The sequence below is a fragment of the Aythya fuligula genome, chromosome 1, assembly GCF_009819795.1.
Source record: "Aythya fuligula isolate bAytFul2 chromosome 1, bAytFul2.pri, whole genome shotgun sequence".
Lineage (NCBI taxonomy): Eukaryota > Metazoa > Chordata > Aves > Anseriformes > Anatidae > Aythya > Aythya fuligula.
In genome coordinates this window covers 4582134-4597856 of record NC_045559.1, presented here as the reverse complement: position 1 = coordinate 4597856, position 15723 = coordinate 4582134, and the positions used below count along the sequence as shown (strand labels likewise).

The window sequence follows — 15723 nt, the reverse complement described above, 5'->3', positions numbered from 1 at the left end:
CAGGAACTGTACTTCTTAAGAACCTCGGTGCTTTTCTAACTGAACACATGTATCCATAATATGTTTAAAATAAACCCTTCACAACATTAAAGTTAATGAAATCCCATTTTCATCACTACTCTGGAGCAATCACTGTTCACATAGACACATCCAAACCCAAACTGGATGAAAACGGCGTTGGCTCGCAAGCAAAGTGCAAATTCTCCCCAGCTCTTTAGCATCACAACAGGTCAGTCAGTTTATAATCGCCTCTAATTGGCATGAGCTAACACGCCACATCTGGAGCAAAAGGAGGCTCCAAGGTGTGAAATAGTTTGCTATCTTTGGAAGCAATTTATTTGATTTTATTCTGATCCTTATGGCTGAAAGCCCCGTTGACTGCTTCATATAAACATAAGGAAAAGACACGTGCACTGAAAGGAAATGGCTTTTCAAAAATAGGATAAGAACCACAGAGCTGAATGTCTGCTATGAGCGATGGGCTCCAAAAAATGCTGTGTCAGGACTGAGAAAGGTCTGGTCAAGAATTATGGGAATCTTTGTTTCTTGGAGGTCAAGCTCCTTAAAAATTGTTTCACGTAGGCTCTGCCTAAAAGAGGACAACACTTTAGAAGTCATAATGACCCATTTTTAAGCAAGAAGCATGAGCTAAAGGGTCTCTGTACATAGAAAAATGTCACCACCAACCATACTGACATAATTAAAGCTAGCACAACTGCCACTCATTATTATGGGTGACATTTCTTATCTATTAGTGTTGATATTCCCTTATTGATACAAGTTCCTCAATGCTAGAAAGAGAGGTGGTGCAACTATTTTAATTACTGAGAAATCTCACATTTGTAACTGAGATTGTTTCACCAGAAAAAAAAAAAATATATTGAAATACTCTAAGACCTATGGGTAGAAGTGTCAAAAACACCCAGGGGAATTAGGAACATTTCCATATGGTTTAGATTCCTCACAGATTAGAGGTGATTTTGAAAATTTTATTCCAACCCTGGAGGAGAATCAGTGTAATTTAAGCTCTGTAATGTAAGCTAATTCCCATATTACTTTTAGAAAGGGAAATTTAGTTTTTATCTCTTGTGCCCTGCTGAATATTTTATTCTGTGCAAACAAGTCGTATTGGCAAACAGAGGCTCCACAAATATGCGCTATGACCAGCTTGCGTGTTTGCAGGGTGCCAAAATGCATCAAACCTTCAGCCAAGCCCCTAGCAATTTTGCAAGTGAAAAGACTTCAATACTTCACCTTGAAATAATAATAAAAACGTATTTTTGTGTGATTAATTGCTTTTAGGGTGATATTCTTCTCTACCAAAGAAAACAAGCAATGAACACGTGTTCCAAGACACCATCTCTTTCTGTTAACACTGCCTGGCCAAACACGGGTGGCACGAGGTCCTTGTAAGCACCTGGGGTTTTGATGGTGCACACAGAGCTCCTATAGCTCACTCACCATTTCATCACTATGGCAAAACCCCACAAACATCCCTTCCCGGACAAATGAGGCTAGCAATTTCACAGGCATCATGTCACCTAATCCCATTCACAAGTTTATTGAGCTTCGTCTTAAAACCGGTTAATCTTTTTGTCCCCACTATTACCCTGCTTCAGGATCGCACCATTCTGGTGGCACAGAAACCTCTTCTAATTTCCAGCCTCCATTCATAGCCAATTAATTCCCATTTGTTTTTGTGCCAACATTGTTCTTTAGCTTAAATAGCTTTCTCCCTGCAAAATGTTTACTTGCCTGATGTATTTGTAGCCAGCAATCATATCCCCTCTTCACATGCTAGACTAAACACACAAAGTTGTTCTCCTCTCCTATCATAACAGAGACTCCTCTCTGCTTCCCCTACCAGTTCTCCAAGCCCTCCTTCGCACCTGCTCTCAACAATTCATTGTTCCTGAAGCAGTGTTCAAGAACTGAATATAACATTTCAGGTGAAGTACCAACAGCATCTCAGATGACGGCTTGGACACTTCCACTATCTCTGCTAAAATGACCACTTGCAATGCATCCTATGGTCACCCTTGGATCATGGTGGCACCTCCACGATCAACTCATGATCCATCACCCACTTGACTCACCTACCAACTGGTTCTAAGCTTCTCTTGGCACTCTTCAAATGCAAAAGCTTTAACTGCACTTTTTCTTGTATTGAATTAAAAATGAGTTTTCCCTTGTATTTGAGGGGACCAAGTTCTTTCCAGACGGTACTGACACCGTCCTTCAACCTCATTGACAAAAAACAACATCAGTGCTCTACCTTCTATTGGGACTAAATTTTTACTGAAATCATTAAAGCAGACCAGTCCTGAAAAACATCCTTGAGCATGTTCACTAGTGACCTTCTCTCTGGTTAGATAAGCTCTCTTATTACTCTCAGTTGCTGTCTACCTTTGAGCTAGTTCCTTACTAAACAGCTCCTCTGCTAATCCCTGTCTTTGTCAGCTTCACTATGATAGTATTAAACATTTTCCTAAAATCCAGGGAGCTCAGATTTGCTACCTTTCATTCATCCCTTCTCCCGACAGGAGGACAGCTGTCAATTTTATTCCAGCCACGCACATATGCGTGTCCCAGCTCTTCTCCACTGCAGCTGAGGCTTTCCCTTGGAGGGGAAGCAATTTGATTATGTACTCAGCAACTGCTTCTTCCTGTACTGCAAAACCAAAAAAAAAAATTGCTCTGCAGTGGGAGGTGGAAGCAGTCACTCTCAGCATTGGTGGTGGAAACAGATATCTGAGATGCATGGCAAAAAATCAGCCCTGCCCAGCCACATCTCCCGCAGGGACTGCCAACTGGACCATGTGAAAGTAGAGAATCAGTTATCAAAAATTGTTATCAAGCTGATTTAGTATGGCTTACTTCCATGTTGTATTTTATTCCATTTATTTCCAAGCCTTTAATTAGCTCTTCCTCCAAAATTTGTTCTGTAATTAAATGTATTGCTGTCATCAGATACCTCGATTACTTTGCCCTCCTTCCACATTTCTGTTTTCCCTTTTATATTATTTATTAAAATAGGTTTAACCAACATTGAATTTTAAAATAAAACTAAATGTATTCAAAACTTACTTGTCACTGAGTCTGAAAATTCACAAGCCAGGTATTTTGTAACTTGGGAGGAAGATTATCCTGTTCCTTGACATCACTTTGCAAATGTCCTTATATTTTTGCTTCTCAATCCATTACCATTAACTTTCACCACTGTCAACCTACAGCCATTATCCCACTTGTCTTAGGTTCTCAGTAAAGGGGAGAACAGACGTCAGATCAGAGGCAAGATACTCTCTTTGGTGACCAGTGACAGGACCCAAGAACAGCATGAAGCTACGTCAGGTAGGTTCAGGTTGGGCATTAGGAAAAGGTTCTTCACCAAGAGGCACTGGGACAGGCTCCCCTGGGCAGTGGTCATGGCACCAACCCTGATGGACATCAAGACAATGCTCTCAGACAGAGGGTGTCTGAGACAGACTGAGTTTTGGGTGGTGCTGCGTGGAGCCAGGAGTTGGCCTTGTTGATCTTTGTGGGTCCCTTCCAACTTGGGATATTGTATGAGTCCCTTCTTGGCTCATACTGACATTATCCTTCATCTCCTCCCTGTCTTCACTTCCATGATCCTCTCCTCCTTTGCAACATTTAATTCAGCTTGACTTCTGGTGAGCCTGACTTCATCTCCACAGCCTTCTGCTCTGAAGACACAACCCCTCTGCTAACAGCCTTTTTCTGCTAGAGGTGCTATGCTTGCTCTCAACACCCATTTTGAAGGAGTTACTGATGCATTTCACTCATTTCCCCCTTTCCACAGGCAGAAATCACCACTTTTGAATCCATTAGGTCTTCAGTCCTGCTGACTTTTCCAGCTATCTCCTTTGGTTTACAGGCATCTGCACTCTTGAAACCAAATTACAGGTTTTCTACTGTTTATTTTTCCATTACTTTAAGTAAAACAGAGTCCTGTCTGTGGCCTCCACCCTCTGTATCTGTTACACCAGGCTATTTCTCCCAGCAACCACAACTGCCTTTCTGCCAATGACTCCCACATCTCCCTCCTATTCTTTCTCACCATCCTGACTTACAGCTCGGGATGGTTCATCGCCAGTCTGACAAAACACAACTGAGCTGGTAGCGTGGCGTCTCGCTATCTTTCATCTTCTTTTCTCTCTTATCATCAATAACAAAGCTGCTCAGAGCTTCGATGGGAAAACCACCTAACATTATCCCCTTGCGCTGAGCTCTGAACAGCAAAGCCAGAAGCTGGTAAAACATGTTTATGCCAATGAGCTCTTTGCAAACTTTCTCTTATGTGTTCATTGCAAACTGCCCTTTATCATCATTTGTCCTGGGAAATGTTATAGGATGCATGATCTAGAAGCTACATCTACCCGTTTTAATGGGAACCAGGGTAGAATACAAAATTTCATTAACTACTAGGAAATTATGCCAGCATGGGTTTAGGAATGTCTGAAATGGTAATTTCCAGCTTGTTACTGAGACATACTTCTGTAAGAAACATGCAAGATGCCAGTCCTGAACTTGTAGGCTCTGTATAGGTACAGCTCAGCTGCTCATAGGGTGCTTTTACTAAATTTGGGTAGGATCACCTTCTTGTCTTATGTCTAGGGAAGGTAACTTCTCCATGGAGCTCTTCTCCACACACAGCTGTCAGGAACTAAAATATGAGTTCTTTGGTGTATGTAGTTTACTTACTTTTGTTTAAAAACTTCAGTAAAAAGAAGCATCTCCATCAAAGACAAGCACAAATCAGTACCCATCTCCTGCAATAATCCTCTAACGAGGCAAAACTGTTCTTTTAAACAAATACCCATCTGCCTTTCCATTCTTTCACACGGATTGGATCGATTTATGTTGTACTTTGCAAGGGCAGCTGCTCATGCCCATTTACAACAAGCAATTTGCTTATGTGTCTAAACATGCCCGAAGGTTTTTTTTTCTTTAATTGCGTTGTACAGTATACAATTTTTTACTCTTGAGCAATAAGCAGAAAAATCAAAGAATCTCACAGTAACTTGTTTTGTTTTCTAATGACTCAAGCATTTTTATGGATTCACTTTTGGAGTCATCACCCGATGTGGCCAGCAGCAAAATGAAAATAATTCGCCACAGCCTACCAGCTACCATAAACAGGATGAATAATTAGTTGGGGTGGCTTCTGTAATTAAAAAGAAGAAAAAAAAAAAAAAAAGAAAAAAAAGAAAAAGCTAAAGACTAAATCTGAAGTTGGAAATAACTCACATACAAGGAAGAAAAAACTATTCTGAATCACCTTTAGAAATATAAACCAATTATTTACGTGTTTCACTAAAAGGGATATGATATTCTTCTTCTTTTTTTTTTTTTTCTTCATGTAAAAGCTGCAATCCTGCAGCAAGGGAGGGGCTGGGGAACCTCCACTGCAGCGAAGAGGACTTCTGGATGGATACAAGACCACACATGAGGCTTTCACGGCAGCATTGGGGCCAATATGTTACACTCCAAAAGAACAATCAGGAAAGGGATATGAATCATACCCCAAACAATATCTCCATTAAAATGCGTATCCATTCAGAATTTGAAAAGGCATTGAAAAACCAGTCCTCCAGCTCTTCTAATTTAATGATTATAGAACAGAAAAATGCGGGTCTGCATACACACACACACAGATTTATGAGAGCAGCCAAGATCACTGGAATTCCTAAAGCACACCTCTGCAGCCTTGGAGAGGAGCAAGATCATTTTTCATCACTCTGCCTCCTCACTTAGGTGGTCTATTGATCATATCAAAACCGATTTAACTATTACACGCTCTTCTCTGTCTTACAGCAAGAGCTGGAGTGACACCCGGGGCGTTAATTCTGGCAAAGCACAGTTAACACAAGCTTTCACTGCTAAGTGCTGCATTGTAAAATAATTGGGATACCCATTAGCACTGCAATAAACAGAGACTTTCGCTGCTCGGCCTCTATTGTTTAATTTTCCCAAACAGTGGTTTCCCTTTCTCCAGTTTTCTCCCCGAAGTATCACTTTTTCCCTCCTATTTAATTCCACAGCAAGCTCTCCTCCAGAGCTTTCTGTTGAATAAGCAACGTCTCGCGGGGTAACCAACACCGCCCACAGCTGCGTCCCACAATAGCCCCATGCTGCTTGCATTACGTCTTTTGGAGGATTTGGTCACGGTGCCTTAACTGCTACAAACACTGCTCTTATTCATGAAAACGTGCAGAAGGAGGGGCTTCCAGCAGGATTCCTTTACCTGTTTCCCCACCACAAAACAGTGAAATAAATGGAATGGGTCACGAGCTACTTGGCCGGTAATGCAAACCTATGGCTTGACAAGTCAATAAAAAGCCAATCCTTTCCTCCCTAGCCACACACAGGGAGCCAAGGCTAGAGGCAAACAATTTGGATGTGCCTACAAAGGGAGTTTAATGAACCCCATTATTCAGCTATTGTGGGCAAACACGGTGAAGACAGCAATCTAAATTATCAACGTCTGAATGGCTCCCTGCTAAATAGCACCCAAAGTTCAAAAGTTTCTTCCCAAGGTCTTGTTTATCCGTAAGAGAGCAAGCCCATTAAAAATGAAAGTTCATGAATACCCACCAGAGATGATAGTGTCAAAATGAGAGGCATTCTTGAAAACTACATAGGGCAGAATTCTACTTTAATTGAAGCTAACAGCAAAGTCCTATCTTAGATATCTAGCCATTTACACAGCTCAAAAAAACACATTTGTTTGAGTACCTTCCAAAAAATGCATATTCATGTTACACCAGCAATTACAGATCCCCAGTGAACTCTGGGGAATACCAACACAGTCTGCCTAATTTCTTTTCTTCAACCAGGTCAATAAAAGTGTATTCATGGAGCTGCCAACAACTCTCATCTCCTCCTTTGGTGCCCTTACCTTGTTTAAGCCTGACTTTGTGTGTTCCCAAGAAAATTTAATCTCCAGAGAGTTTGCAGCTCAATTCCTGTAAATTAGGCTTGTTGCAGATAGGATATCCACATTTTAGGCATTTGTTTTTGGAGACCGATACCCTATAATAAATTTGATGGAATCCTGATACAGGTTAGATGGTAAAGCTTTACACAATTTCAAAAAGCGTGAATAAAGAACTGTTCGATTGGAATTCTGTTGCCCAACTGCGGCTGCACTTCAAATAATCAATTCTTGAGCAAGTAGCAGTGATGACCCAAGCCATCGATTTATGAAAAATAAACACCTTCCAGCAGTCCAGCTGTGTTTCAGGTCAGGATAGAGCTTCAGAATCATGCCATTTTCTCAAGCTGTATTTCCTTTCAGGCTTTCACTTTGTCAGACATATGCCATTTGGCCAACTTATAAAAATACGTGTTATGAGCACCCTACTGGGGTGGAAATCCTTGGATGGTCAATCACAGAAACTCTAATAAAACAAAAAGAGACGGGACAGGCTCCCCTCTTAGTCCCAGAAAGATACTTCTGAGTCTGTAATATTACTCAGAGAGACTGCACTTAGAGGTTGCAAATTAATTTGGTCCATATTGCCACTTGGCTTTGAGGTGCCCTACAAAGGATGTCAGTTAGTTAGGCTGGTGGCTTTTGTCATGGGCATATCATGCTGTTGAGTGAGCCTCCAAAGGAACGTAAGTATGCCCCTGGACTGATAACATCCTAGCAAGCGATAAAAAGCTTTAGTGGAGTCAATTAAATATCTGGATAAAAAGAAAAATATCTTCTTCTATCCCTTAATCCTTTTCGGATTTTATTTTAAAATCCACAGGTTATTTAATAAACATTTTTATAGACACATGGACACACATTTCTTAGCATGTGTGCTATTTTTGTGGAGAAGGTCACAGATCTACTCGCTTTAAAAATATGCAAGACAAGGGGCAATTTCAGCCGAGCGGCTGGTCAGATTTACAAGTTAAACACTGTTAAAATACCTGTCCTTCCCCTATTCATGTCTGTCTTCCTGCTGACGGCAGGGAACACACCATCAGTGCGGTAAAAGTCTGGAGCAAAAGCCCAACATTTTAAGATAAAGTTCAGAGGCTTCATTTCACAAACACATGAATATATATATATGCGCACATATATCCTGCTTCTGCGTCACAGAAGCACTTAATGACTAACGAGTGGTACTCTGCTTTGTGGTCTGCCATTAGTGTTAGAAACCATGTGTTTTTTCTTAAAAGTTGTATTTAAATCGTATTTTATGTATTTTGTCTGTATCAAAAATTACAGCACACGCTTTTCCTGACATTTATGGCAACTGTGCTCGTAACTGGAATGTCAACAGCTCATCAATAGATATGCTTTTTAAAAATTTACATGTATGAAACTCATGTGTATGAAAGTTTTTAAAAACTTGTGTTTATGAAATGTGATTTTTGCTCAGGAAAAATAACGGTACAAAAAGAAACCATGATTCAACTGAATAAAAGTATTAATTTCTGCTCATCATTTGCAGATGATTTAAAATTGAAAAGTCTATAGTAGCTTTGTGCTTTTTACTATTTTTTTTTAAAGATAACATCTCTAGTTCCTTCCTATACTAACTCAGTTAGCAATCTTCAACCCTGATAACACTGGAGTGGAAAAAAAACAGTGAAAAACCCTTCCTACATATCATTCAAATCATATCTAAAAAGGTGGTCATAAATATTTCAGAACCCAAGCAAACTAATAAGAGCTAGGCCCATTAAGGATAAGATCTTTTACAACAAATTAAATAAAACAATTTATTGAAGCCTGGACTTGAGATAAACTAGATTTACTAGCTGACCTTTTATTCATTTAAAGAACAAAATTAGCTCTAATTGCATTAGAATGGAATCCAGTAAATTTCTTCTAATGTGGCATCCAAGCAAGTATTGCTGTAATTGTTTACAACTAAGATGGAAATGCTTTGATTAGAATCTACTTTCTTCTTGTTTTACTGTGCAGTTAAAACACTTCCAAAAAAAACTGAAGTGGAACAGTTTTCCAATATTGGTCTTTCCATCGTTCAGCAAGAGCTACATTTTCATGTCCATTAAGCTAATGTCATTAACTGCCATCTCTTTTGAACTGATGGGTGTTCGAAGAATATTTGTGCACTAGACAAGCTCGACTGTCCACTACGTACTTGTATTCACCGAAATAATAGAAGTTCTCTGCCACAACCAGCACTGCTTTGTATGCTGGTCCATGCAGAGGAGCTGAGAAGCAAAATGATAGCAAAATTGTTTGCTCCACTGCAAAGGCGTCTTCCTCAGCACTGCTGCATTATTTGAGTAGACTTGTGCTGCCATCCTTTTGCTGTATTTACAGGGAGATATGAACTTACACTTTAAGTGCCATCAAATCTAACATCTTTTCTTCAAATATCTGAAATTTGGAAGAATTTCCTCACAGAAAGGGCAGTTAGGCACTGAACAGGCTGCCTAGGGAAGTGGTGGAGTCACCAGCCCTGGAGGTATTTAAAAGACATGGACGTGGCACTGAGGGACATGGTTTGGAGGTGGACTTGGTAGTGTTAGGTGATGGCCGGACATGATGAGCTTATGGGTCTTTTCCAGCCTAAATGATTCTATGAAATACTTTGTGAGCTCATCAAGCTTTGCAAGTACTTCCATTAAAGACAATGTTTTGCATGAAGTTCATACCAGCTTCCAACTGAATAGGTATTTAAGTTCCTCCCAAACCCTCCCAACAAGCTCTTTCTCCTAACAGAGGAAACTGAAAGAACTCACTAGTCCATCTAGTTTTATAACTCATCAATTTCTATCAGTCCCCAGAAACTCTTCTGACATATTTCCATGGCCACTCACAATAATTTTAAACAATTCCATGCTAGTAAAGTCTCCAGAGACATCTGAATCAACACACAACAATCCCACCTGACAATTAGCTGATATTCAGACCTTTGTTATCAACACAGAAGAAATATAAATTTAACTTTCCCTCAACATAACATATCACAGAAGCCTAGCTTTTGTTTCTGTCTCTTACAAGCTATGTAAAAGGTTGATGAACCTACTATGGTCTTGCAACTAAAAACTTTAATCCAGGTAGCAGAGACTTCTGGTATACCTCAGAAGCCCAAATCACATGTAATGCTTTGTCTCAGAGCCACACCAGTCCTTATAATGATCACTACATATGAAAATTAAAATATGCTCTAAGTCAAGACTGAATATTAATTGCTTAGGATGAGAGCAAAAACATTTAGAGTAGGGCAGCTCACCTGCAAGCCCTGCTGCATTAGACATTGGACACCACACAAAACAGAACCAAGGCCACATGGCACAAACTGGGTTTCCTTGTGCAACAGCAGATTTCTTCCTGGGTTTTGCCTTGGAAAACTATGACAAATCCTAAAAGCTATTACAAAGCTCCAAAATTTTGTGTTTGCCATTGGTCAGAAGGTGCAACTTTTACAGGCAGTCAATGTTAGAAAGCCCATATGGTAGGCGTAGAGGGGAGATGTCTAGGGAAGGAAAGGGAAATGAGTACACAAATAGAGATGGAATACTAAGGACTGAAGCCTCATCTGGTTGCACAACCTGAAGCAGTATCAAAGATAAGTATCAAGTGGTGAAGATGGAGTTCCCCTCCCGTGCCCCGTACCGATGCTGCCCAAGCACTTTTTAGCACTGCCTATCAGCTGCCTCCAGAACTCCTCTACCCCTGAAGATCTCTGCCTTACTGCTTAATTCTTCCTTATTTTGTTGAGAAACTTTAAGCTAAGTCACCTGTCAAGGTGCCAATAGAGAGGTATATAGGAAACTGGGATAGAACTGCGTTTCCCAGAAGGCCAAAAACTGAGATGTCAGTATCTCTGACACACTGCAAGCTAGCAGACCTGAAGACGATGTGATCACATGATTTGTAGGAAGCAGATAAAGTCTGAAGTCTCTTTTCAAAATGTGTGTGGGCGTGAGAAAGATTGGGGTGAGATAAGAGGGGAAGCAAAATAGTATTTTGGGTACTAAAATATGGTTTCAGAACTATGATCTACAAGTTCTGCCTTGAAAATAAAACTTTTTTTTCTTTTTTTTTTTTTTTTTCTGATATCAACATTTCTACAATCCTTGATCAGAAGAGTTTGAAAGTATCCATAGCTCCTCGAGATGGAAACTGGATTTGCAGGCTTTAAATGGACAGTCTGTCCAGCTGCACATGTTCAGGTTGCGTGCAGAAGGACAGACAGCTGTCCTGAGATAGCAAGTGCTTTCATACGATCTGAGGCACAGAAGTTTTAGATCACACTCATGCTGTGGAAGGGAGACAACAGGAATGGTGGAAAAGCATAGAGAGAACAGCAAGAAGCTTTGATATTTGGGGTGGTGTCCCATCAAAACCATCCTTGGTTGCTTCTGTCCCATAGCAACTGCAAACCAACATAATTCACAGTTACCTAATTGGCCAAAGAATAGAATAGGGCAGCAGAGAAAAACAGAACAATCATCAGAGATGCCACTCAACTTATTAAGCAGAAAAATTAGTGATTAGGGGATTTAGTTCAGAATGTCTATAAAAGAGAAGCAATTAGATTAGCAATGTTTAATGGGATAGTCAGAAAGGAAAAATCTGTTTGGTGCTCAGGTTTACCACCAGACACAAAAGTGTAGTCTATGCAATCAAAAACAGACAAAAAAATGATTAAATGAAACTTTCACACATGAGACAGGAGTAGCCTACAAAGCCCAGTGAGGCTTGGTTTCCCCAGAGTCTCTACCCACCTGCTTATGCTGTATGATCTCAGGATAGGGATCATTCTATTTATGGCTATTCAGTACTAAGCAACTATTATTTGTACAGCAGCACCCAATAATTAGGGAGCTAATGGAGAAACATTTGAGATGTGTTAGGTACACTCAGGAATAATCATCAACAATTATAATAAAACAGACACGCATAAAGGCATTTCAATTGTTATGCTTTAAAGCATAAAACAACTGTTAGCTGAAGTGCATTATGAAACTTGGCTGCAGGTTACTCTAGCGATACCCATCCATTATGGAAGCCTGACTCAGTGTCACCGGAGGTAGCATATGAGTCTAGATGGAATCTCGTAATCTTGCCTGGGAAAAACAGGATGGATGGAAGATGACAGGTTCCACTTAGAGCAAAATATCTAAGAAGTTTCTCTTGGTACGTGTTCTGCTTGATTTTTTGTTACAATGACCAGAAGATGTCATAGCTGCATGAGTGTCATTTGCCACTAATTTTTAACTGTTTTCCACTGAAAATAAGAGCTGCCACATGTGACAGATGATGAATTGTGTTAAGCATCCACCTTGCAGATGGCTTTTTTTGTACTTACATCTTGTCTTGGCCTGCACCCACTCTTAATGTCAGCCGAGGAATAACCGGTGATGGAGCTGGAACAACTGGTTCCACCTTTATCTGTACAAGGGAACACAATCACCAATCAAAGACTGTAAAGAGACTCCCAAACAATATTAATTACATGAAAGCACTGGTAGAGTTAACCAGAGTATACTGGCTTAATACTTTTACTGTTCTCTCACGCTTTGTGCTGCAGCACGGATGGTCACAGTTTGCTGGGAGCTCCCAGCCACGGCAAATCAAAAATACAAATTCTGAACTAAAAAGTCAAATTGAAATTCCCCTGACTTTGTAATAGCCCACATACTTCTTTACAAGTCTTACTGATTTAGCATTTATCTAAAAAATCCGGTATGTTTATAAACAATTACATGAAATGCTTTGACCTTAGTGCTCAAACTTGACAGGTGTTTGCACTTTTTTTCTGAGACTTAAATTCAAGCCATTATTACCCAGATTCATCACATAAATGTACTGTGGCACTCTTCAATCAAAGTTAGACACAGGAAAAGCAAATAAACCTCAAGCACCGACGCTGAATTCTTTATGAAAGTGCTTATCCACACACACGTAACAGAATCACTGCTTTTTAATGCAGTTTGGCTGAGGTTTCTAATGGTTATTTTCCAGCTGGAAGTCAGATGGCCTGATTTCCAAACTCGGTATCTGGTGGATTTGGATCACTAGAATATGTCCGTAAACTCTTTGAACTCTGCCATAATTATCAACTTTGAGCCAGCCAAAGCTACTGCTTTGCAACACCTGTACAGAATCTTCTCAGATTTGACAGTGAAACTCTAATGATTTTCCATACAGAAGTTGCTCCACTTATATACATATATAAGAGAAATATATATAAATACACATTATATATATTTATATATACACATTTTATGTATATATATATGCACAAGGAGAGAGATTGATCACATTTTGAGCATGTGCATCACTGTATTTAATAAAACAGGAATTTAGTAAAATACGGCCCAAGAACTTGTGAGACAAAAAGAGCAAGCATACACTGAATGGAAACCTGAGCAATTCTTGGTGGCAAGAATCTGTTTTAAAATACTTTCATAGAGAAAGAGAAGGCACACAAACAATTTACAGCACAGACTAGTGCAGGAGACAGCAGGCCAGAAGGGAAGGGCTCAGGTAGGACTTGTTAGGACTGCTAAGGACAAAGTTCTGTGCCACACACCTTGTCTAAAAAATTGGACATCAGGAGATGTCTACTCCAGAGAGAAGGGCTGCAGCTTGTGCAGTATTTCTGTTTTGATACTGTTAACCACACTTTTTGATAAAGCTCTCTGTGGGTATGTATCAGCCTGCTTCACAGGCTACTCTCTACCCTTTTGTTTATACAGCCCAATTTTTTGTTATGTCATGCCCCTGCAATGTTGCAAGAGGCTTTTTTTTTTTTTAATCTCTGGAGCTCCCACTGGCTGGGACAATTTCACTGCTGCTTTCCACGTGTAAGTCTTTTAGCTGCTTTCCTGGCATTTTAGATTGTAGCATCATCCACTGAATGAAGGCATGGTATTGAAGCCTGTGCTTCAAGCACACAAAGATACCTACCTCATTGGTCCTTTGTATCAACATCCTCTGCATTATTATTTATATATCGCAAAGCTGTTCTAAGAAATGGTGGCAGGGGCTCATATGGCAGAAGAAAAGCACATAAAACACTTCTTTATGTCAAACACTAACAGCACAGTCTGCTCTGAGAGGAAAACTGGGCTCCGCAACAATCCACACTCTTATCCTTTGATGCAAGAGGAGAGGAAGCATCTTTTTACCAATGGTTTTGTGTGCAGGGTTGGAGCAGAACAAAAATTAAGGAGCATTCACAGCGATATTGTGGATATCCTGGTCCTCCTTGGCACCGATGGCAAGATTTTCACCCACGAGTAAGAGCTGTTTACTTTGGGACAGCAGTGGCAAGCCCGGCCCCGATGTGAGGACGGCTCCCTTGCTCGTGAGGCTGTTCCTCGACTGCTTTAGTTTACAGCTCAGCGTATTAAGGTTAGCTGAAACTGGGTCAGCAGCTGCTTCACGAGCTGCTCAGTCATTCCTACAGCATGCCTGGTAATCTCTGTCGTAGAAGCGGGGTGTAACTGCTTCAATTGTCTGCTCTTAATTTGGCACCACATGCAGGGCAGCACCCTTGCTCCCAGCCTCATCTCTGGGTTCCCAGGGCAGCACCCCAACACTTCGAGCAGAGCACAGAGCTGCAAGCCCTACCCGGTCTCCTCTTGTTCAGCCCTGAGACTGAACACTTTAGGCTTTAACTTCTGCTTTCAGCCATTTATGTGGAGTACTTGGTACTTCTCTGAGTCCTTCTGTCCAAAAATGTGGGGTAAATTACACGGAAAATGGTATAACCAGCTTCAATTCCCCAACAGGATGAGGCACATGCTTGCATAATAACTGTAATTATACTCAAAAAAATAGAAACGTTACCATTGATTCTTATACAGAGTAAACTCTTCTGTTTAAGAACACCAACAGCTGCTACTTACTGCTTTATGTAACGTGTCTGATGGTTTGTAATGGCCAGCAGGGGCTGAAGTTTTCAGCAGCCCCCAAACCTACCTTCCAGGTTGTACTTATACCTCCAAAGCAGATGCGTCGCGAGCAGTAACTCCATCATTTGCTCCTAAAGCACGACCGCTGCCTAAGTAAGTCATTGCGTGATCTAAAAGCTAAATTAAGGAAACGTGTACTTTTAGGGGTTAAAAGGAAAGAGCAGCATTCGGGAGTAATACTGGGAATTGGGGCCAGCAGAAGAGCATTTACAGTGGATTACTAAGCTTCCCAAATCACCAAAGAGGTAAAGTCCAGCAATATAAGACTCCTTTGTAGCTAACTAAAAATACATTGTCAGTGGATTTGTCCAGTTTTATGTATAAGCAATACTTCTTTCACCTGAACTAATACTAGTAGTCATATAAGCCCCTTATTGCCATGTGCTGCATTTTTTTTGCTAATCTTCAAGGATTTAGCTTCTTTGCCACATACCTCAGGGCACCAACTGATAAAGCTCTAACTCTCCATTTTTCCAGGACACCAGCAGTGCGGCCTTGCAAAAAATGAAAATCGCTCAAGAGATTTAAAGGGGAAATTTATTTTTAAAATCCTGACTTGAAGCAAAGAGGTGGATTTAAAAAAAGCTTATCTATCAAGAATCAGTTTAAATTTTAATTCTATCTGGGGATTCTTTCATGCATTCTAGCTTTAAAGTTTATCTTTTGACAGGGACTTTTTGCCAAGGTAATGGGCAGCTTTGTCAATTTAATTTGTCCAAGTTTTTCTTACTGTTGAACTCTTTTTCCTAATGTATATATATTCAGTCCATACTCAAGCTTTATCAGTTTGTATTTGTT

General features: G+C 40.3%; 1 protein-coding gene across 1 annotated transcript in view; it reads right to left on the bottom strand.

Annotated features, from left to right (window-relative positions):
• The window catches only part of TAF3 (TATA-box binding protein associated factor 3), a 112624-nt gene that overhangs the window by 8794 nt on the left and 88107 nt on the right, over positions 1–15723 (bottom strand). Inside the window, exon 4 of the mRNA XM_032201054.1 lies at positions 12312–12394. Within this exon, the coding sequence (XP_032056945.1) occupies positions 12312–12394 (83 nt within the window). The remainder of the gene's footprint in view (positions 1–12311; positions 12395–15723) is intronic.